The sequence below is a fragment of the Culex quinquefasciatus genome, chromosome 3, assembly GCF_015732765.1.
Source record: "Culex quinquefasciatus strain JHB chromosome 3, VPISU_Cqui_1.0_pri_paternal, whole genome shotgun sequence".
Lineage (NCBI taxonomy): Eukaryota > Metazoa > Arthropoda > Insecta > Diptera > Culicidae > Culex > Culex quinquefasciatus.
The window spans coordinates 162,060,593-162,083,457 of record NC_051863.1 but is presented as its reverse complement, the minus strand read 5'-3'; the positions used below and the strand labels follow the sequence as shown (position 1 = coordinate 162,083,457).

The window sequence follows — 22,865 nt, the reverse complement described above, 5'->3', positions numbered from 1 at the left end:
ATTTTTTTCGTACTTTTTAATCTGGTTGAAAATCTGGACCCTTAGTTGCTGATATTTTGCCATGCAAAGATTTAAAAACAGGAAAATTGATGTTTTCTAAGTCTCACCCAAACAACCCACCATTTTCTAATGTCAATATCTCAGCAACTAATGGTCCGATTTACAATGTTGAATTATAAAACATTCGTGATATTTTGTGATCATTTCTAAAACAATATTATATTTTTTTAATCACTAACATTTCAAAAGGACGTAGCATTGAATATTTAGCCTTTTTGAAATGTTAGTCCAGAATTTAAAAAATGAAAATATTGTTTTCATTGATGTGATCGGAGAATTTCACGAATGTTTCATAATTCAAATTTCTAGAGCATTGTTACACTCTTAAAAATAATCATGCAAAATTATAAAACACGAAATTTCAAAAAGATTTTTTTTATTCTAAATGAAAAAAAATTACCATTCTGGGACAAAGTAAATTCGAAAAGTACATTAAATTTCATTTAAACACGTTCCAATTTTTAACAGTTTAGTAACGGAAAATGGCAGAGTTTTTAAAACTTTTCAGTGTTTTTTTTTTTTTCGATGAAAATTACGTTTTATCGAAATTCTGAATACGCCATCAAATCGGGCGACCAATTTTACATAAAAGTCCCTTTAACACCAAATTTCTATCTCATCACCGTTTCAGGCTGCAAATTATTGAAAAACTCCTCTTTTTTCACATATTCAAAAATGGAAGGGGTCGTACCGCCCCTCCGTCACGAGATATCAAAAAATGTTTTTTTTTTCGTGATCGTCGGGGCAACTTTTCCCGATTTCGTGTGAGTTGCTAGAGAGTTAAAAAAAAAGCAAACTCCTTTCATCTTTCACTCTGAAAAAATATTTAAAATGCAAAAAAGTCAATAAAAACCTAATTTACTCTTTGTTATTGTGCATGTGATATAGAAAAAAAGGTAATAAAATAATTTGTGTTCAATAAAAGTTGACATTATATTTTCAGAAATGCATAACTACCAACTCAAAAAAAACCTCTTCCAAAAATAAAACAAGCACTAATACTTTGATAAATACCAGGAAACCCAAACATAAAAAGCATCATCCATTTAATTGCACTCCGTTGTACCGTTCTCTCGCCCACGCTCGATTTACGCCACCTGTTCGATCTTTGGCTGGTCACTGCTGGCCGTTGGCAGCTCCTTGGCCGGTTGCCCGGTCTGTTGGATGGGTACGCTGCGTTCCGGATTGGGTGCGCGCAGGGCCTTCTTGGGCGCCGTCACGGTCAACACTCCATCGGAAGACAGGGTCGATACGACGTCGAGCGGATCGTAACCACCTGGAATATTTATTTTTTTATATTTTGAAGATATTTTTCAAAAATTGTCTCAACTCACTTGGCAGCTGGTAGCGGCGGGTGAAATGGCGCGAAACAAACCCATGCTCGTCCTGTTTTTCCTCGTGCTTTCCCTCGACGACCACGTACCGGTCGGTGGTCCTGACAGTGATCTCCTCCGGCGTGAACTGCTGCACGTCCAGGATGATCTGGTATTTGTCCTTTTCGAGGTTCAGCGTCGAACCGGAATCCTGCCGGGCCAGGGCCGTGTTGCGCCACGGCCGGTAGTAGCCGGAACGGAGCAGCGGCGAGGCCGGGGTCCGGGTGGACAACGAGCTGAACAGGTCGTCGACACTGGGTAGCAAAGCTTGTATAGTTAAAGCAAAACTTAAGGTATCTATAGTTGGTTTGTTTTACCGCAGACCGGTACCAAAGTGCTGGTCCAACAACCGCGACGAGCGCATCGGAGTGTCGAAGTCTTCCCACCAGTCACGGAACATCATTGGTACGATGGACATCTGAAATAAACAAACAATCATTAGAGGATTGTAGGGAGACTTGATCCCATTTTATTTTATTTCGCACATAGCTCGCTCAATTCATCCCAAAAGTTTCAACTTTTTGCAAGAGTTGAAAGCTTAAACATTCAAATATATCTGGCTGTTAACTGTTTTTGATGAAATAGATCCAAGCGCTTATATTATAAACTTTAATATATTATAAATAAACACTTTCAATATATTATGGGTTTATGATTTATGATTTTTTTCACTAAAAAATACAAAATTTTCTCCCTGAAACGCCATGCCATGTATATCAAACAGTGTGTGAATTAAACAAAATATCTCTTGAAGTTTTTGCAGCACTTTTTAGAAAAATATATAACTAAACCCAAAACCTAAACAAAAATGTTTGATTTCTACATAGATTTTCGGTCAGTTACACACATCTTTGTAGAACAAAGCTTAATTTTTATACAAAACCGTTCCTTTAGATGTAACATAAAAAAAATACTGAATATTCTGATTTCTCACCACCCAAAAAAGGTGGAACGTAACTTCAACTCGCTGGTTCTCGGGCGTTACTCAACCAATCGGGACGGTTCTTGTTTGTAAGAAAACACGCGAAAAAAAAGTTGGAACGATGTTTTTGATCGCAAAAATTACAAATTTGATCAAATTAAGTTCTGCAAAGTTCTAGAATCATCTAGACATCCTAACAAATCACTGGAAAGAAGAATCATCTTGATTGGTTAAGTTATGCCCGAGAACCATTGAGTTGAAGTTACCGTTCCAACTTTTTTTGGAGCCTTAGGCGTTGGAATGTTAAGAAAAGTCGCTGAAATCGGTGCTTTCAAGTTGATATCCATCAAATTTCTTATTGATATGCCTTGGGAGACTCTAACTAACTATAGAGCAATTCCAGCCCAAAACAGGATTTTTTAGGTACTTTTTTCTCGACCCTCTCCGATTTCAATGAAACTTTGTAGACATGTTATTCTACGCTTATATAAGCCATTTTTGTGTATATGGAGCCAGCTACACTCGATTGACATTTGAAAAGGGTGTAAGTGTTTTAAATATTGTTGTATTTGGGTAATTCTCCGCCAACTCACACAGCAGTTGCATCGACCCCTCTTCGATTTGCGTAAAACTTTGTCCTAAGGGGTAACTTTTGTCCCTGATCATGAATCCGAGGTCCGTTTTTTGATATCTCGTGACGGAGGGGCGGTACGACCCCTTCCATTTTTGAACATGCGAAAAAAGAGGTGTTTTTCAATGATTTGCAGCCTGAAACGGTGATGAGATAGAAATTTGGTGTCAAAGGGACTTTTATGTAAAATTAGACGCCCAAATCGGCGTACCGTAAAACGGGGTGACTTTGATAGCCGGGGTGACTTTGATAGGTTTGAGATTTTTCCGCAAAATGAAGAGTACAATTAAAATACGTAAGGAATGGTTCAGAAACATACTGACCGTGGTAGAGAAGTGTTCAAAGTACCTCATGAAGAACTTTTCATAAATTTTTGAAAAGTTTATAAAGTTAGTTAACTATAGTTAAGAAAATGTGGATGAAAGTCATTATTTTAAACTTCTTAAAGTGTCATGATTTTCTCAATGAACATGATTTTTAATTGGAAAATGGAATGCATTTTCGGATTCTTTGGACAATTTTCCACTAGGAGAAGGTTAAATAAGTTTGTAAATAATAAATAATATGTGTTTTTGAAACACAGTTAAAAAAAATCTCCAAATTTATAGGCAAATTCAGTTGAACAAATTTCATGTAAAATGTTAAAACTTGTGATTCGTGCTTCGAATTCAGTTTAAAATGCAATATAAATCGATAATTTTATAAACAAAACTATTTTTAACAAATTTCAGGCTAAATTCCGACTTTTTAGCAATTTTACCTAAAATTTATATGTATTTTGTTAAAAAGCTTATAAACTTAGTTAACTTAATATAAACATTGATTTTTATCTTATAAACTATATCAGCTACTTTAGTGATGGTACATTTAACGTACAAATAAAGTTTGAACATCTTAAATATGATTTTAACAAGAAAAAGTCACCCCGGAATTAAAACCAAGAATTTTTAGCGTAACTATTTTTCTAAACACTATTGAAAAAACTTTTTTTCCAAAATAGTGCATGGACTTTGTGTGGCCTACCCCAGTACATGTTTTAAAAATAATAATCTTGAGAAAAGCCTTACCTGCTGGAAAATATTCTAAAAACAAATTGAAATCCTATCAAAGTCACCCCGGTTTACGGTACTCAGAATTCCGAAAAAACGTATTTTTCATCGAAAAAAACACTATTTTTTTTTAAATTCTCCCATTTTCCGTTACTCGACTGTAAAATAGTTTTGAACATGTCATTTTATGGGAAATTTAATGTACTTTTTGAATCTACATTGACCCAGAAGGGTCATTTTTTCATTTAGAACAAATTTTTTCATTTTAAAATTTCATGTTTTTTCTAACTTTGAAGGGTTATTTTTCAGAATGTAACAATGTTCTACAAAGTTGTAGAGCAGACAATTACAAAATTTTGATATATAGACATTAGGAGTTTGCTTATAAACATCACGAGTTATCGCGATTTTACGAAAAAAAGTTTTGAAAAAGTTACTTTTTGCGTCTGTCGCGGGTGACGATGAACGGCCATGATCGATGACGACCAACTTTTTCAAAACTTTTTTTCGTTTAATCGCGATAACTCGTGATGTTTATAAGCAAATCTCTTATGTCTAGAACATTGTTACACTCTAAAAAATAACCCTGCAAAGTTAGAAAAAACACGTAATTTTAAAATGAAAATTTTTGTTCTAAATAAAAAATGACCCTTCTGGGTCAATGTAGATTCGAAAAGTACATTGAATTTCCATTAAAATGACATGTTCTACTATGTAGAAATGGCTTTTTCACCGCAAAAAAATAAAACCTTATTCGAAAAATTTAAACACAATCCACCCGACGCCGTACCTTCCGATCAACGATGATATAGGAAGGGCTTTAAAAATCACAAAAGAAATCACTTTTCACTCCGAATATTTTTTTACAACCACGCGCTCCCTTTGTCAATTATGCACTCCCACGAAGTTATTTTTTGAAATTGATTTAAAAATCCATTTTAAATCATTTGCGGTCGTACATTGGGTCATTTTACTCAGAATATCACAAATTTAAGCTTAATTTTAGGAATTTGTTACTTTTTTTGATTTCAGTGTCGAAATCCAAATAGGACCAGAAATAAACTTTTCTTTTTGACTGAACATTTTTTTTAGATGTGCACTTTTCTGAATTTATTTTAGCCTTATCGATATAGCCGATAATGAGAAAAATGTCCGAACTTTGTTCAGAAATCAAGGGTTGGATTGTGGTATTTTTCACTGTAACGGCTTTTTATGAAAAAAAACACTTGAAATGTGAATGGGGTCCTAAAGCCATATGTAAATTTTGATTTACAACGGCAAAAAACACGTTTGAAAACAATTTCTGATCACTATTTCTCATTTTAACGCAAAAAAAATTAAATGACAACATTTTTTCGATGGATGGAAACGAGCTGTCAAGTAGGACCTTTTCTGTCAAGAAGGGACGCGATTCTTTATGGTCGTACAAAAAGTCATTGTAAATAATAAAATCACAAATTTAAGCTGAATTTTAGGACCCAATTCAGTGATCAATGTCCTTGGATGTATGTATTTATTTTCTTTAAATATTTTGATAAGTTAGAATGCGTCATGTTTCACGTGGATTTTTCAAACGGAGCACCATTTGCAAGTTGGCATGAATGATTTTCCTTATAATATCTTATTTTCAACATTTAAACATGTATTTTGGCTATAGTACCAAAATAAAATAAGATTAGTTTAATGAATTTAAAATACACTAAAGTGACTTGATAAATGTTAATGCTGATTATGATTTGCACAGTTCATAGCTTACATTTTTAATGTTATGCTTCTACTTTTATTTTTTTTCAAATATTCAATCTAGAAAAAAAGTCAGTATGCTTTTCTCGCTGATTTTGGAAATCGGTGTAAAAAAGTTTAAAATGCAGTCTTCATGAATTAACCCTTTTCGTCTGATGGGTCATATATGACGCAATAATCAAAATTTTCTTAAGTATCCTATAATTTTCGTTTGGCCCTCAGGATTATTTTCCCATCATTATTTTTTTTTATCAAAAATTCAAGCCTGAAAGAGTTAAACAGGCACTAAAAAATAACTTAAAAACCTCGAGTTGTATATTCGGAAATTCAAACTGTTTCACTGCTAATATTCACTATTTCGGTTAAACCAACATAACTGGGGCAACAATCAGTCCACTTGAAAAACACTTTCCAATGAACCGGCTCTTCGTGTCACACCCAAACTCAACCGAAATAGAAATATGATGTTTCGGCAAAATTTCCACTTCTCGAACAATCTTCTTTCCCGTTGCACAGGTAAACACACTGCAACCCACGCAGCCAGCAATTTTCCGCCCCGTTGACCATCCGCAGTTGGTGGTGTGACGTGCGTTATTTTAGTCTTTGGATTTCAAAAATTTCCTCATTTTTCCACGTATTATTCACCAGTTGAAGGTAGTTTTCCTCCGAATTCAGCACAACACTAAATCATTCATTCTTCATTGCTTCCCGAAAAAAAAACTCATTAAAATTCCACCCACCAAAAGGTAACACTCTAAATAATTGCCCTCATAATTTTCGCTCACCTTCTGCGTTTTCTACCTCTACTAAGCTCTGACTGCCTGAGGGAAGCAAACTAAGTGACTTACTCAGACCGCGCGGAATGAAACTGGTCGGAAAAATCCGTCGTGCGCACTGCGTTCCGCCCGGTCTGCGTGGTTGGCTTTTATAAGATTTTTCCCAGCGGAGAATTTTCCGAAACGTTGCACTTTTGCTCAAAATTCATTCTCGTGGGGTAAAACTTGAGAAAAAGAGCCGATTTTTCATGGCTTAAACTTTTCTGAGAGAAACAAAAATCTCCTTGCAATCCAACGATTCTCTGAGAATCGTGGAAATGTGGTGGAAATTCGGACGCTAACACGCTCGGAGAGATGATGCAGTCTGTCTGACTGATGTGTTTACATTTTATTTATAGTGAGTCAACGTGTTAACGACATTTTGGCTAAGCCGAAAATAGAATTTGTATCATTTTTTCACCGGTGTGGGGAGAGCGAAGAGTGTGGGAACGTTTTTTGAATGAATAAGGAAATCCTAAACAGACGTCATAATGTAAGATAATTTCAATTTTTACATTGATTTCTTTCTTAGAAATTTTGTCATTCCAAATCTAGTATTCAGAGTAATCTTTCAACTACAATTCGTTTTGACATAACATAACATTCAAATTCCAGTGTGGAAGAATAACTTAAAAATTCCCCTAAAAATGGATGGTGACACACTAACTGTAATTATTTCAAAATTTACTTTAAAAAAAACGTACTAAAACAAGTTCAATCATTCACCCTCAGAACACCCTCAAAGAATCCCTCGGAAAATTGGCGAGCGAGCATTTTGACAGCTATGAAGCGATCTATTCCTGTCTAATGTACATAATTTGGGCAATCTCGCTGTGGTTTGTGCTCTCGTGGGTGACGCGCATTGTTTGCAAGCTGTTTTTCCCCGTGGTGGCGTGTTTTGCATTTTTGGTGAGTTCTGCTTGGATTGTGATATTTTTATGGAAGAGTTTTTGTACTGCTTTTATTACAGGCTATTTTCAATGAACAACATTCTGCGGCTTTACGGACGGTGTTGAGGATCTGCAGCTTTATTTGCTCTAAAACTGCAAGTCAGATTGATAAATTTAATGGCAGTGAATGGAATCCTTATGCAAGATGAATTTCATAAATACATATCTGGAGTTTTTTTTTTAAAAAAAAAAGGTTCAATAAACCAAATTTTCAATTTTTGCTTTTTGGGTGTTTTTAATGCCCCTGACTCAAGGCGGTTTCAAAAACACCTAAAAAAGCAAAAACTGGAAATTTGGGTTATTGGACCTTTTCAAAAACAACTCCAAATACACTCAACCCCCGGTGGTTGGTCACTTTTTCACGGCGTGTTTTCTAGAACAACCTTTTCAGGAAAAAATAGTCATCGCTACTTTCAAATGTGTCTTATAGGAAATTTTCTCAGCTATCCAATGCTTCTAAGAGCGAAATGTTTCATCGGAAAATTTCTGAGATATCTCTATTTTAAGCTTTTTGTTTTAAAATCCTTAGGCATTTATTGGAAACCTTTAAATAACAGCCCAGGAAACTTGTCAAATGATGTGTTTCATGTGTCATTTACTCATCAAAATGTGTAAAATAAGACAAAAAATAATTTTGTAGAAGGTTGCAATTCGCTTAACATTGTGAAAATTTTGTTTTATCTGAGTTTTTGAATATATGGGATTTATTCAGAACATAAAATCATAAAACCGTATTAATAGATTTTTTACAAGATTATTGGGTTATTACATATTTTTTGTTTTGGTTTGGGTTATTTTTTGTGTACAAAAATCACGTGTCTGATCTGATTTAGCTTGTTCAACCGAAACTTTGGTTTGTGGTTGTTAATGGTGTTATTGAATTTTAATGAATAAATTCGATATTTTCTTAAGCAAACATTAACAAGGAGCATAAAAACAAATATGTTTTGAAATCAAAAATATTCTTCATATTACTGTAACAAGCTTCAAAAGTCATATTTTCATGAGTATAAAATAAAGATAACATTTTATAAAATGTTTACTGTTAGAAATGCACTTAAAAGTAGTAATGAAACTCAAGTCTTTAAACTCAGAATTCTGAAAACACCGTAACTAACTTGTTTTTTTTGTTTGAACAAAAATTCAATATTATTTTAACAAAAAAAAACAAACAGACACTTCCTTTACATATTTGAACAAAAATCAAGGTATATATAACATTTTTTAAAAAAGAAGAAATATTGCTAATTCCTTGATAATTTGATACAAAAAAAAACTAAAACAATCATTTTCATACTAATGAAAAGTATTCCTCCTAAAGCTTGCAACAGTTGTTAATGGTGTTTGCAGTTCAATTTCTAATATAAAACATGTTTTGAATCCATGCAACTGGTTGATGGTTGGTTAAAGAAATATGATAGATATTAATAAAAATCTAGTAATACCCTATTAATCACAAACCTGCCAAATTTCGGTTAAACAAGCTAAATCAGAGCAGACCGGTGTTATTTGTACACAACAGTTATGTAATAATCTATTTGTACTTGTAAAAATCATATTTAATTACTGTTTTATGATTTTTATTTCTGAATAAAACCCATATCTTCAACAATTCGGTTAAAACTCCATTATTCTAATGTTTAGCGAATTACAACCTTCTACAAAGTTTTTTTTTTGTCTTATTTTACACATTTTGATGAGTAAATGACACATGAAACACATAATTTGACAAGTTTCCTGGACTGTTATTTAAAAGTTTCCAATAAATGCCTAAGGATTTTAAAACAAAAAGCTTAAAATAGAGATATCTCAGAAATTTCCCGATGAAACATTTCGCTCTAAGAAGCATTGGAAAGCTGAGAAAATTTCCTATAAGACACATTTGAAAGTAGCGATGACTATTTTTTCCTGAAAAGGTTGCCCAGAAAATACGCCGTGTTTTTTGTTTGACACTTTTTCAGTAGGTACCCCGGTGGTTGGTCAAAGTCAAACTAAAAAGTGACAAACTGTCACTTTTTACACGGAGCTTACGCACACTATCAAAACAAACGTTTGGTAGTATGTATGAACTCCGTGTAAAAGGGATGTCAAACTAAAAAGTGACCCCGTTCGTTTGACAACAGTTGGTGTCAAACCATCGGGGTTTGAGTGTATTATTATTGTAATAAAGAATTTTGCCAAAAAAATGTTCAAGATTTTATTCTATTTTTTGAGTTAAAAAGATCACAGGCACAACATGATGGAAATTATCAACGCGAAATACCAAACAAGTTATTCTAAAAGAGGAATTAGAGCGGATGCATGTCTGACTTATACAGTAGTTGTTCGGTAACTAGGCGTTAACTGAGCTGCTTTTTAAGTACGATAACTGGGCCGTAGCCCAGTTAAAAAGCAGACAAGCGTCAAAAAACCAAAACAAACCGGAATGACCGAGGGGTTAATGGATGCAAAAATCATGTTCAATAAATAAAAAAACGTTTTTTATTATTTAATTTCATGTTACAATTACATAAATGTAAAAAGTAAGCATTTTTAATCAATTTCGTGAATTATTATTATTTTTATATTCCATCAGGAAAATATAATTCATAGGTGGTCCCCTCGTTATATTTCGTTCAGCCCAGTTAGCGAGCAGCATTCGGTGACTGGGCTACGTTCTCAGCTCAGTTACCAAACAAATACTGTATTATAAAACACATAAATGCATTGATTCATTTGATGTAAATTATAAGCGATTCCACATCAAACCAGCAAGATCCAAATCAAAAGTGCAATTTGGCTCAAATTTTACATGTTTTTTTTTGTTTACCAATTAGAATGAAGATGATTTTTTATTTAAAAAAAAACCCTCATTTTTTATGATTTCTCCGGAACGGCTGAACCATTTAAGGTTGACATGTTGCAAATGAAAGGTTATATGTTAGACTTTTCTAAATAATATATAATAAGAAATTTAAATAAAACTAAATACATTTGCATACTCCAAACAACCTGTGAGCAAAGGGATTCCTATGCAGATCTTTTTGAAAATTTAATCGAGAAGTGACATATTTTTCAGATTTGAGGATGAAAAGTTTTGCTCTTTTGAAATGTAATTCTTGATTTAAAAAATTCAAAATATTGTTTTCGAAAAAATCGGAAAATTTCAAGAACCGGACCATAACTTGCTGAGATATCGACATTCGAAAAAAAAAACTTCAATTTTCCGGTTTTTTTTTTCTTTAAGACGCAGTATCTCTGCAACCAGAGGTCCATTCTTCAATGTTTCTTAGATAATTTTATAGAAAATTTTCTGAACTTTTCAAAAAACAATATTGTCAGAAATGGTCATCAAGGTCACTATTTTTTTAAATCGAAAAACTGCAAATATTTCACTGAAATGAAACATTTGGTGGCTATTTCTTGAAAACAGGGCCCTATATTGATTTTCAAATTTGTAAAGTTCTTTTCGATTGCAAATTGAATTTTACATGAAAAAAATCAAGTCAAAAAATATTTTGCATGAAATTAGGTTTTTCTCAAATCACTATTTTTTCAAATTATCATAACTCGGCAGCAAATTTCATGATCATACTTTTCTATGGCTCAAAAGATGCGGGTTTTTGTCCCCTTAAACATATCAAAAAATCTCGAAAACCAAAAAAATATGTATTTATGGAAATTTACCTTTTTTGCCTTTCTTACTAAAGAAAGGTATAGTGTTTGCTTTTGGCTCCGACGCCAAATCAAGCTTCGTTCCCAAATCATTTCTCGAGAAATATTCATTTGAAAAATCTGTAAAAAATTATGGACGATCGATTTTCGTCGCCCGATCGATTGACAGTGACAGAATTCGTCTGCCTCCAATATCCGAATTTTGGCGCTTAATTTACTGTAGAGCACGCGTGACGTCCGTGTGTGGTAAAAAAGTGCTCAATTTTGTGGTAGGGGGTTTCTCAGAGCCCACATTATGGATTTAAGCTCTCTTGGGTGCATTTGAAAGGGGATGTGCTGAACCTGAACCAGTTCCATACCAAATTTGAATTTATCCATTTTTTATGGGGACTCGGAGTGTGTTTTCACCAAATCAGGCGGTTTTCAAATGAAAATTCGGTCGAAAATTGAAGTATTAAAATCGTTTATTTGTCCAAAAAATTGCATTTTTCCAGCCCTACATCCTCCCAAATTTTCATCCATGTCGGTAATGTGGTTTTTGATTTACAGCTTGTGGACTAATTCACTGTGAGGGGGAAAAACCCCTAAAAAAGGTAAAAGCCAATTTTCACCAAATGCTAAAACTAATCCTTTGGCATTTTATCTAATTTTTTTCTCCACATCATAATCTAGACCATACTCGATGTTCTGAAACAAATTTGACCTCATTTGGATTTACCGTTCAGATTTTAGAAAATTTCCATTTTTGCCTTTCTTACTAAAGAAAGGTATAGTGTTTGCTTTTGGCTCCGACGCCAAATCAAGCTTCGTTCCCAAATCATTTCTCGAGAAATATTCATTCGAAAAATCTGCAAAAAATCATGGACGATCGATTTTCGACGCCCGATCGATTGACAGTGACAGAATTCGTCTGCCTCCAATATCCGAATTTTGGCGCTTAATTTACTGTAGAGCACGCGTGTCGTCCGTGTGTGGTAAAAAAGTGCTCAATTTTGTGGTAGGGGGTTTCTCAGAGCCCACATTATGGATTTAAGCTCTCTTGGGCGCATTTGAAAGGGGATGTGCTGAACCTGAACCAGTTCCATACTAAATTTGAATTTATCCATTTTTATGGGGACTCGGAGTGTTTTCACCAAATCAGGCGGTTTTCAAATGAAAATTCGGTCGAAAATTGAAGTATTAAAATCGTTTATTTGTCCAAAAATTGCATTTTTCCAGCCCTACATCCTCCCAAATTTTCATCCATGTCGGTAATGTGGTTTTTGATTTACAGCTTGTGGACTAATTCACTGTGAGGGGGAAAAACCCCTAAAAAAGGTAAAAGCCAATTTTCACCAAATGCTAAAACTAATCCTTTGGCATTTTATCTAATTTTTTTTCTCCACATCATAATCTAGACCATACTCGATGCTCTGAAACAAATTTGACCTCATTTGGATTTACCGTTCAGATTTTAGAAAATTTCCATTTTTGCCTTTCTTACTAAAGAAAGGTATAGTGTTTGCTTTTGGCTCCGACGCCAAATCAAGCTTCGTTCCCAAATCATTTCTCGAGAAATATTCATTTGAAAAATCTGCAAAAAATTATGGACGATCGATTTTCGTCGCCTCGTCGCCAAGTTGTCAAGTTGAGCTTCACATGCAGACGCGAGCAATGCTGGCGCGTATAGAGTTTTGATACTAGATTACCCCCTTTTAGTGCAAGTTGCTTTATCGATTGCTCGTTCATCACACATCGCCTATCATTATTTTCTATGCTAAGCTTCAGTTAACGCAAACTAGACGCAAGCAGCTATCTGTTCTGAAGCCTCATGCTCATTCTTTTGCCTTTCTTTTTGTTTTGCTCATTCTCTGATCGAACTCTGAGCGAACGAATTTCTGGGAAGCGTTCAAGCTTCCCATGTGCCAGTGACAACGCACATCGCGGGTTTGGTTTTCTAGCTTCGGTACTAGCCTTTTTGTGTATTAGTATTTTTGTTTATCGTACCAGCGCACCAAGGTGGTTTATTCGGTACGTTTGCGTTTGTCGTAGTGAAGTCCCACCGAGCGCTCAGTCGTTGTATGCTTCCCAATCCCAAAAACGCCTAAATGCTTGCTTATTGAAAGCTCACAATTTTGCCTAACGCCTAAATGACAGTTTAGTGAATTACAGTAGGCGTTTCAAAGCTTTCAAGAACATTTATGCGGCTTTACCGTTACATCGTTGTTTACAACACGGCAAATTCTCGGGTGTCGAAACACTTTCTGCCAGTTATTTTGTAACCACTTTAACGCATTGGAGCAAGACAGAATTATTTTGTTTTCTCGTTAATTTTTAATATTTTGAAAAGTGCAAAAAAACACTCAGAGAATACGAACAATTTAGCGATATGCAGAAAACATTACGAACATCGCAAATTGTGAGCTAATTCTCTGTCTCAAAAACAATGTGTTCTGATTTAAAAAAATCGAAAATGCTTGTGTGCGAGCACAGCTTACAACCGGCCATGGCAAATGGGGCAAAAACCAGCGCTTTTCAGTTATATGAAAAAATATGGTTGAGTTTCGAATTGTATTATGAATGGACCATTCTTTATATTGCTATTTCTTTGAAAAAAAAAAAAATCAACTGCCGTTAACTTCCTTTTGTAAGAAAGGCTCTATCTCACCCCAGGTGGGATTAAATCGGGTTTTTTGTATGGACAGCTGCAAAAATTGTATGAAGATTTGTATGGGTGAACCAATGACATAAAATAGCTTCTTTGGTCATAGGAAAGGCCCCACAAAGTTTGAGCCAAATAAGAAATACAAAAAAAAAAGAAAATGGTCAAAATCGGCCGATTTTGTAGAGAATTGCTCAAATATTTAACACATAGAATATTCTTATTTGAACCAAAATTGAGCATGTTCAAAAAAGCTTTAATCTACAATAAACTTTAAAAAATCCCGAAATTACCGAGAATACTTTACTCATGGGTTCATTTTCCAAAAAAGTTCATCTATTAAAAAAAATGTAACGGTACCGAGACTTGAACCCAAGACCTTCGGTGTATTGAACTGTGCCTTTGCCGTATGGGCCACCATGGTTCGGTGACTAATTGGCGGTCATTTGTCCATATAAGCCTCTCAATAGGATGAACTGTTTCAATTAACGAATGAACACGCGAGAGGTCTATACTCTCGCAAAATAGTACTTTCATCATGTTTCTTTTCGGGAGGACTATCCCCCGGTCATTAACTTTGGGTGGAAAACGATTATTTTTTCAAAAATAAACGTCAAATGTTTAAGTGTTTTGTAGTTGATAAGTTCATCAAACAATGTTTTATTAAAATTAGTATTTGAACCTGGTTTTGAATTTGTTTCAAACACATTAAAACCAGAAAAAGATCTATTTGAGGTTTTTGCAGTTCTTTTTAGAAAAATCTGTGAAAACTCAATCCAAATATTTGTTTTTTTTCTTTGTATTCTACAGTGAGTTTGAGTCAATTTGCACAACTCTCTAGAACAAGCTAATTGTTTACCAACACGCTGACGAGAAACAGGCTAGAGATCAGGTCTCCTCACTCTCCCTTACATTTTCCAAAAATGTTCTCAGATGTAAAAATTGCCTCCGTTATATATTTCACAAATTTGATTATTAGTCAGTAAATAATAACAATTTTATCCCAGACCTACGCAACAGAACCACTCAAGATCTATCAATATCTTCTCGATGATCTTGACCCTGGCATTCGCAGCACTCCTTCCCTCTCATCCCGTAAACCTCCTAACCATCACCGATTAATGTATATTTTCGTCCGATTACTCACGGATAATTAACCCGCCTGACACCAGTCCCGCCGGTCACTCCATCTGCCACATCAGGCCTGTGAAATTGCATTTCCACCAATTGCGCCAATTTTGAACGAAAACCCCTTGCCTATTTCCCTCCCACTAAAAGTGCTCCCAAATAGGGATGACTGCACACATTTTATACTCCAAACAGCGAAATTACTCAGCTCTGCCCACAAAGTGTGAACTGTTTGTGTGCACAACGAATTTCGAGTTCACGAAATTTCTGTACTGCGACGTCGAACTAAATAACGAACAAACAGCATTTTCGAACTTGTACTGCGCAAGTCCGCACTCGGTCGAATTCACTCACCGTTTGAAATTACCCTTTTCGCTGTTATAAAAGAGCCACTTCGTCCAGGTCATCGCCAACAGTCCGGCTGTCTGTTTCGCGAAACTAAAGCGTCTACTAATCTAGTGCGTAGTATCTTCTCTCTGCTAGTTGTGAATTAGTGGTTTTCGAAAGGAAGAAATCGATAAAAAGATGTCGCCGGTGCCCATGTTGTTCCGTGATTGGGGGTTGGACCCCTGGTGGACGACGGATTTCCACCGACCGGGTTCGTGCCGATTCTGGGACCATCACGGCTTTGGAGGTGGCCTGTTTGACGATTCGGATCTGTTGAGCCGGTCTATGGCCTGTCGGAACCGAGCCCGCTTTGGACGACCCTGGAGCTTCGAACCGCTCAGTCAAGAACTAGCCCGAATCGACAAAGAACGCTTCCAGGTCAATCTGGACGTGCAGCAGTTTGGACCGCACGAAATCAGCGTCAAAACCGTCGACGACTTCATCGTGGTCGAGGGAAAGCACGAGGAACGACAGGACGAGCATGGATTTGTGTCCAGACAGTTTGTCCGCCGGTATCAACTACCAGGTGAGGATCCACTGTGAACCACCACGAGTCTCCATCAAATTAAATTTCCCTTCAAACTTGCAGCCGATTACGATCCAAAGGATGTCGTTTCGAGCCTTTCGTCCGACGGTGTACTCACCGTGATGGCACCCCCAAAGTTGCTTCCACCCCCGAAAAAGGAAGGAGCGGCCCCAGTTGAACGAACCATAACCGTCACGCAAACTGGGGAAAATGATAAGTGAAATCCAGACTGTGCTGTTGAAACGCTGGACGAAGTATTAAAAGTCGAAAATAGTGACATGTGATGTGTAGGTCTGAGAGGCCTTTAAACTTGTTGTAATATTTTTGTTTTTAAAAACAAGAATTCATTTTCTCCACTGAACAGTACCAAACATATCAAAACCAATCCCAAATGCAGAATATAAATTTATTTGCAATCAAATGAAACACTTGTTTTGTCGATACTCAGAAACCCCTTTTACCTCTGTCTGCCATCTTCTTCCTCGCTCTTTTTTTTATATTTACTCAGATTCCTTACAGTTTCGACCCTAAAAAATGAAGTTAGTGCGACAACTGGCCAAAGGAATTTTAGGTCAGAACGCGTTTGACACACGTACAAGTCCGACTGGTCAACCAAACAAAATGTGTTTGTTATTGATTACATTGTGTGCTTTGTTTTGTTGTTTAACCAAGGTCAATCATTAACACGCGTTTTTCTCTGAACGTCAAAAAGATACGACTGACAGAATAACACGATAGCGTCGAAATGTTTTCAGAATTTAAGAATATAACGCAACTGTCCCTTATTGGATCTTTTTAACAAATCATCTGACCACAAATCTGGTCTGCCAGTATTGTAAGGATTTATAGAAAGTAAGATAGGTAAGTGACAGTTCGCCACATTTTAATTTAACTTTGTCAAACCAACGAGGTTCAAACTAAAAAGTGTCAAACGAAAAAGTGACCAACCTTTATTCTCTTAAGGCTAGTATGCAGATCGGAAGGGAAGGGGTCAAGAAACAGCTTTACGAACAGCAGAACAAAGGAGAGGGAGCAATTTCTTGGGGCTTTTCTTCCCCCGTTCTGACTTGCTTGCGCTGCCGCTGCTGCCCATATGATTTTTTTCTTGACCGGTTCCTTCCGAAGTGCGTATACCGCTTTATGACGAAATGGACTTCTATGAGATGCTCAGCACGTCTATCGAAAGTTATACTTACCGATACTGTTTAGGCGTTGGACACTTATCTTGACGGCTAATAGCATTCAAATGGGGAAACAAACGTTTCACTAATATGGTCCAATTCATAGGGAGTTTCCAGGCGTTAAAAAAAGTTGTATTCTACTCGTAGCAAAACTCGATTTTTTCAACACTCCTCGTATATATCTAACTAGGAAAATTTCGTTGTATAAATGTATTGTATTGTAGGGTTGATTTTTTATTAATTTTGACATTATTCCGGAAGTTCTAGGCTGATCTAAACATCAGTACACTCAACCCCCGGTAGTTTATCACTTTTTCGTTTGACACTTTTTTGGTCCCCGTTGGTTTGACAAAGTTTAACTAAAATTGACGAACTGTCACTTCTCACACAGGACTCACACTTACTATCAAACCAAACGATTGGTTGTAAGTTCCCAGTAACAACGTTCTAGCAGGATTCTTACAGAGTTCTCACAGAGCTGGATATTCTTACAGCATTCTAGCAGAAATGTTCCACCGTTCTAGCAGGATTCTGGCAGAACCAGTTCTGCTAGAATATTTCGTGACTGGGTTGCCTTATGTAAAGAAAATAGGCTGTCAACCCAAAAAGTGACACAGTTCGTTAGACAACCAATTGTGTACAAAGCACCGTAAAACATCACCCAGATTGGTGGAGATAAGACCGAGAACCTTTGAGTTGAGTACCCGTTCCGACTGTTTTAAGGCTTGGTAGTTCGTGTAAGGATAGAACTTTTTGGGCATTTAGATTTTCATCAACTTTATTTGAATAACGATGAAAATAACAGATGCTAAAATAGAACTTTTTTTCTAGAAACATCATCTAGCATCCACAACGAGTAAAACGTTTTACAACAACTTTTGCTGTTGTTGTTATTTTCTTTACTTTTGACAGCCTTTGCGGCCATCCGCTGCACTCAGCAACTTTTGATTAGTCCAATTTTAACGAACTTTTTCATTTGTGCAGCGCAGTGCAACTTCATTACTTATCCTCAAATTGATATTATTGAACAACGTTAAAATTTTGATGTGAGATTCACAGCGAATTCAAATGCACTTCAGTATTCACCATAAGGTTTAGGCACTACTTTTCGTTGTGGAAAACTTGTTAAAAACATTAAATCTACTTTTTTTCACTTGTTGATTTCTTGTCACCACCATTACTCTTCTTTTCTCCTTTGACGATCTCGTCGGTTTGCTTGATTGGAATCATTCGCTCGTTTGCCGGAATCGGATTCGGTTCCTTTTTCGGAGCATTCACCGTGAGAATTCCTTCCGAGGATAGCGACGATGAGACGCCGGCAGGTTCGTAGCCAACTGAAATCAACCAAATTCATTCTTAATGGATTCAATTACGGTGCTCAAATCGGTTTCAATAGATTATTGATGGCATCATGGTGCAAAAAAAGAAGAAGATAAACATTTGGTTAGCACTTACCCGGCAGTAAATAACGCCGTACAAAGTGCCTCGAGACGAAACCATGCTCGTCCTCCTTCTCCTCGTGTTTGCCCTCGATGACCACCGTGTCGTCCACCGTTCGAACGCTGATCTCATCCGGATTAAACTGCTGGACGTCCAAGTTAATCTGGAACCGCTCGCCGTCAACGTTGACTTCGGAACCACCGTCCTCCATCGAAGCTGCCGTTCTCCACGGTCGGTGGTAGTATCCGGATCTTCTACGGTGACCATAGCCGTGACCATGGTGATGATGATACCCAGCAGACCTCGGACAGGACGTCACCGAGCCCAGCAGATCGTCCGCCATCAGTCCCGAGGCAAAATGCTGGTCGTGAATGTGCGAACTCCTCAACGGAACGTCCCAAACGTCGTCCCACCAGTCGCGAAAAAGGACCGGAACCAGCGACATCCCCGCACGATTATGTCACAATCGAATTCACCAATTATCGATCCGCAAGGGAAATTGACCTAGACGAGGTGCGGACCGTGCGAAAATGGGCTTGTGCTCGCGTGCAGTTTTAGATAGTGATTGCTAAAAGCGGGACCATGAACGATGGCTTTTATGGATTTTGTTCTAGCCACCCCTTGAGGTATGCAACACGGTTAAGGTGGCACTCACTGCGAGAAACTTTTGGAGAAACTGCTCGAATTGGGATTTGATTGAGTTCATTTAGAATAATTTATATTTTTTACAAATATGAGCAGATTAGACAAACAGGAATTTAAAAATAAATTAAAATGTATCAACAAACACTAAATTCAAGAACTAGCTAACATAAATAAATATCCAATAAGATTGTAAGATGTCCAATAAGAAGGATAAATTGAGTGCCATAGATTTGTAAACAAATCGCTCACTCCAACCCCACACAAAATTATTAATCGAGCACTTCAATTCGAGTAGTTTTTGCTTTTTTCTACAATGTATTCCTTATGGAAGAACTGTCATATCTACCACTAGAATCCGATGCTCCATTGTGTCTTACATTGAGCTTGGAACGAGCTGCCATTGACAAACTCAAGCCACGAAATCAACTCAACTTAACAACCTTTCGGATATTTTGAAATCAAACAGGTGGAGTATACTAAAAGTTATTTATTCAGTCATTGAATCATGTGATTTGCTCTGCTTTTCTTTATCGACATGATCATCAGCGGGCTTCCCGTTAGTTAGTTGGTCAGTACGCACTATTGGTATCGATCTTTCCTTCGCTGGTACTTCTGGCAGTGCCAATCTGGGAGCCTTAATGGTCAGCACTCCATCGGATGACAGTGACGATGCAACCCTCTCCAGATCGTGTCCCTCCGGAAGTAGATACTTTCGCACAAAGTGTCTCGACACAAATCCTTCCTCGTCCTGTTTCTCCTCGTGCTTTCCCTCAACTGTAATGTAATTGTCGACCATTTTGACGGAGATTTCCTCTGGTTTGAAGTTCTGGACATCGATGCTGACTTCGAAGCTTTCTCTGGACTTCTTTTGAACAACATTGTTTTGTTGGTTCTCGGTGACACACGTACAACGACGTCGTTTTGGTCCTCGGCGAGTGGGTATGTTGGCCACGAGAAGATTTGCCGGAAACTCATCATCGAATAATGATTTCTCCATAATGCTCGGACGCATGAAATCGTCCATGAAACTGTCCCGAAACAAAATCGGAATGATGGACATTTTGAATGAATCGCTTGATTTCACTTTGTATGATAACTAAAGAACTTTAACTAAAACTTGAACTTCTTCGACGTAGTAACGTTTGCGCTTGATGTGTTCACTTGCGTGCTCGGTGTTGAACTGATGTCGAGCAGTGAGTTCTGCTTGCAATATATAAGGCAAACCATGAATTTCTAGTACTTTCGAGAAGACGATTCGAGAAATGTCTCGTGAGTTCTGCTTGAGTTTTCCATACATTAATCACACACATTTAGCTTGAGTTCACATGAGTCAGCACGTAAAGGACTATCGGGAAAAGTCTAGAAAATTCACGTAATTTCGGCATGACTCGATCCTTGCTTAATTTCATAAAACATTTCTAAAGACTTTTTTTTGTAGAGGTCCTATGTGCCTTCCATTGTTTATGGGACCTTTCCAAAAAAAACTCTAGATTTGAATAGTTGCTTCTACAGACATATATTTGAATTGTTTTACTATTTCTTCTATTCTTCAAAAGATAAAGTTTGATAATGTATGAGCCCTTTGATATTAATTCGTTAATAATATTTTACAGCCAAATTGCAAACACAGGAACAATCAAAACAAATATTCAACCCTCTACCGTCCAAATTTTTTTATTCGAATTTTTTTAATTTTTCCTGTGTTCAAGACGTCATTTTGAGCAACTTTTGTTCTACGAAAAACTTTACTTCTCTTGTTTTATGTTTTTCTTGTTTCATTTTTAGTATTTTAATTTGCATTTATCTTGTTTTTTATGTATATTTTTGGTAGTATTTGGCCTATTCTACCACCTCCTATCATTACATTTTGCCTATCTATGTTTTTCATGTTTTTACAGTCACTTTTTCAATTTTTGCTCGTTTTTCACATTTTCTGAAATAAAATGGCACCATTATCATTTAAATTGTAGAAAAATACGTAGAGGCATAGTCTGGGACACTAGACAAATTACTGCATGCTTCATTTTACTTAAAATATGGAAAATGTTACTAAAAAACACAACCAAAGATGACCCCTACAAAAATGTCATTTTTATAAACATTGGCAAAGTCACATAAAACAAGTAATACTGCCAATCCATTTTTTTTTTTAATTTTGCGAGTTCTTCTTTCCAAAGCTTTTTTAAAGATCAAAAATTGGTTGAAAAATTGATTTTTGGCAATTTTTTGAATCGAAGCCCGTCTAAAGGCGGGTCGTAGAGGGTATTTTTTTTTTAATTTCAAAATGTCCTGTTTGCAAAAGATATATTGTAATGATTTTGCTAGCAAATTCCAAACAGATTTTTTTTGAATGGTTCTGTAAAGGTGAAATTCATCGTATTTTTGAGAATGGTTCACGCAGAACCCACAAGAAGGTTCTCGAAACATCCACTCGAATGAACTCCGAATACCGCGCTCGAATATAAAAGCCACCAGCACTCACAGCTCGACATCAGTTCAGCGCAAAGTGAGCAAGTGTACAAAGCTGTAAGAAAAGAAGCAGTTAATACTTAAAACATAGTTACAATAAAATTGAAGTGTTGAGCAGAGAAAAAGTGTTGAAAACTGAAAAGCAAAATGTCGATCATCCCAATTCTGTTCCGAGACAGCTTCATGGATGACTTCCTGGACGAATTCATGGAGCCTCCGAGGGAACAATTCTTCACCAGAGCATACCCAAATGATATGCTGATGGCCATTAATAACTTGCCCCTCCGTCGAGGATACCAACGATCTTGCCCGTACAATCAAGTTAGAAAGCAAAACCAGGCTAAGGATGGCAGCTTCCAAGTCAGCGTTGATGTTCAGCATTTCAAACCAGAGGAAATTTCCGTTAAAATGAATGAAAACTACGTCACCGTCGAAGGAAAGCACGAGGAAAAGCAGGACGAGCAAGGTTACGTGTTTAGACACTTTGTCCGAAAGTATCAGTTGCCAGAAGGACACGATCTGGAGAAGGTAGCGTCGTCACTCTCATCCGATGGAGTGCTGACCATTAAGGCTCCCAGAATAGCACTGGCTCCACCAGAGAAAGAAAAGACTATTCCAATAGTACAAACGGGAAAACCCGCAAAACAGATTGAGATTGAAAAGGATAAGGAAAATAAGAAAGACTTGAAGTAGTGTTAACAATACGCATTTTAAAGCAATTTCAGCTTTATTTTTTGTTTTTAAGAGTCACTAATAAAAATAACCTCATTATTTAGCTTTCCAGTGTAAATTCAATGCGTACAGTTTTTCATCCGAAACATGCCCTTTTATCAATGTAACTTTTAGAAGCATGATTCATAGAAAGATAAAGGAGTTTTGACTCTATTTTCAAATAATTTGTCTATTCTTACTGTAGAAAACAATCATTAGAGATTATAAGAATTGTTTGAAATAAATTGCTTTACCCAAAAAAACACCTGTTTTCATCAACAACAAAAATTTAATAGACATCGAAAGACATTTATTTTTGAAAAAGATCAAAGAAAACGTTTCAAAAATTTCTGTAAACATAAAAATGATTAAAAACGTAATTTTGATGCAAATTTTTCCATGTTAATTACATAAATAGTTGACTGAATCAAAACAATAGATTTGTTTATAGTTGCTGATAAAATCTCGCATGTTTATTTTCAAAACATGTTTTGTTATTGCTTTATCATTATAAAATATCATTTCAAACTTTAATTATGA

At 36.2% G+C, this 22,865-nt stretch overlaps 3 protein-coding genes across 7 annotated transcripts; 1 reads left to right on the top strand and 2 right to left on the bottom strand.

Moving 5' to 3' along the window:
- Positions 1-968: 968 nt before the first annotated feature.
- On the bottom strand, positions 969-18,918 carry LOC6037260 (protein lethal(2)essential for life). Of its 4 annotated transcripts, none has more exons than XM_038265575.1 (4): positions 18,516-18,918; positions 1,751-1,851; positions 1,395-1,687; positions 969-1,336 (listed from the first exon to the last, which is right to left on the bottom strand). In XM_038265575.1, exons 1-4 carry the CDS (start codon positions 18,777-18,779, stop codon positions 1,149-1,151), a joined length of 846 nt encoding a protein of 281 aa, XP_038121503.1. In that variant the 5' UTR covers positions 18,780-18,918; the 3' UTR covers positions 969-1,148. The 4 variants fall into 4 exon arrangements, with proteins under 4 accessions (XP_038121503.1, XP_038121504.1, XP_001847188.2 ...); XM_038265576.1 differs by lacking the exon at positions 18,516-18,918 and adding an exon at positions 6,627-6,731; XM_001847136.2 differs by lacking the exon at positions 18,516-18,918 and adding an exon at positions 6,564-6,691.
- Positions 15,346-22,404, top strand: LOC6037261 (protein lethal(2)essential for life). Of its 2 annotated transcripts, none has more exons than XM_038265583.1 (2): positions 15,346-15,879; positions 22,123-22,404. In XM_038265583.1, the coding sequence occupies exons 1-2, from the start codon at positions 15,492-15,494 to the stop codon at positions 22,305-22,307; spliced, it is 573 nt and encodes a 190-aa protein (XP_038121511.1). In that variant the 5' UTR covers positions 15,346-15,491; the 3' UTR covers positions 22,308-22,404. The 2 variants fall into 2 exon arrangements, with proteins under 2 accessions (XP_038121511.1, XP_001847189.2); XM_001847137.2 differs by lacking the exon at positions 22,123-22,404 and adding an exon at positions 15,943-16,305 and having other exon boundaries at positions 15,359-15,879.
- On the bottom strand, positions 19,618-20,350 carry LOC6037263 (protein lethal(2)essential for life). Its single transcript, XM_001847139.2, has one exon. The coding sequence runs from the start codon at positions 20,203-20,205 to the stop codon at positions 19,633-19,635; it is 573 nt and encodes a 190-aa protein (XP_001847191.2). The 5' UTR covers positions 20,206-20,350; the 3' UTR covers positions 19,618-19,632.
- Positions 22,405-22,865: the final 461 nt, after the last annotated feature.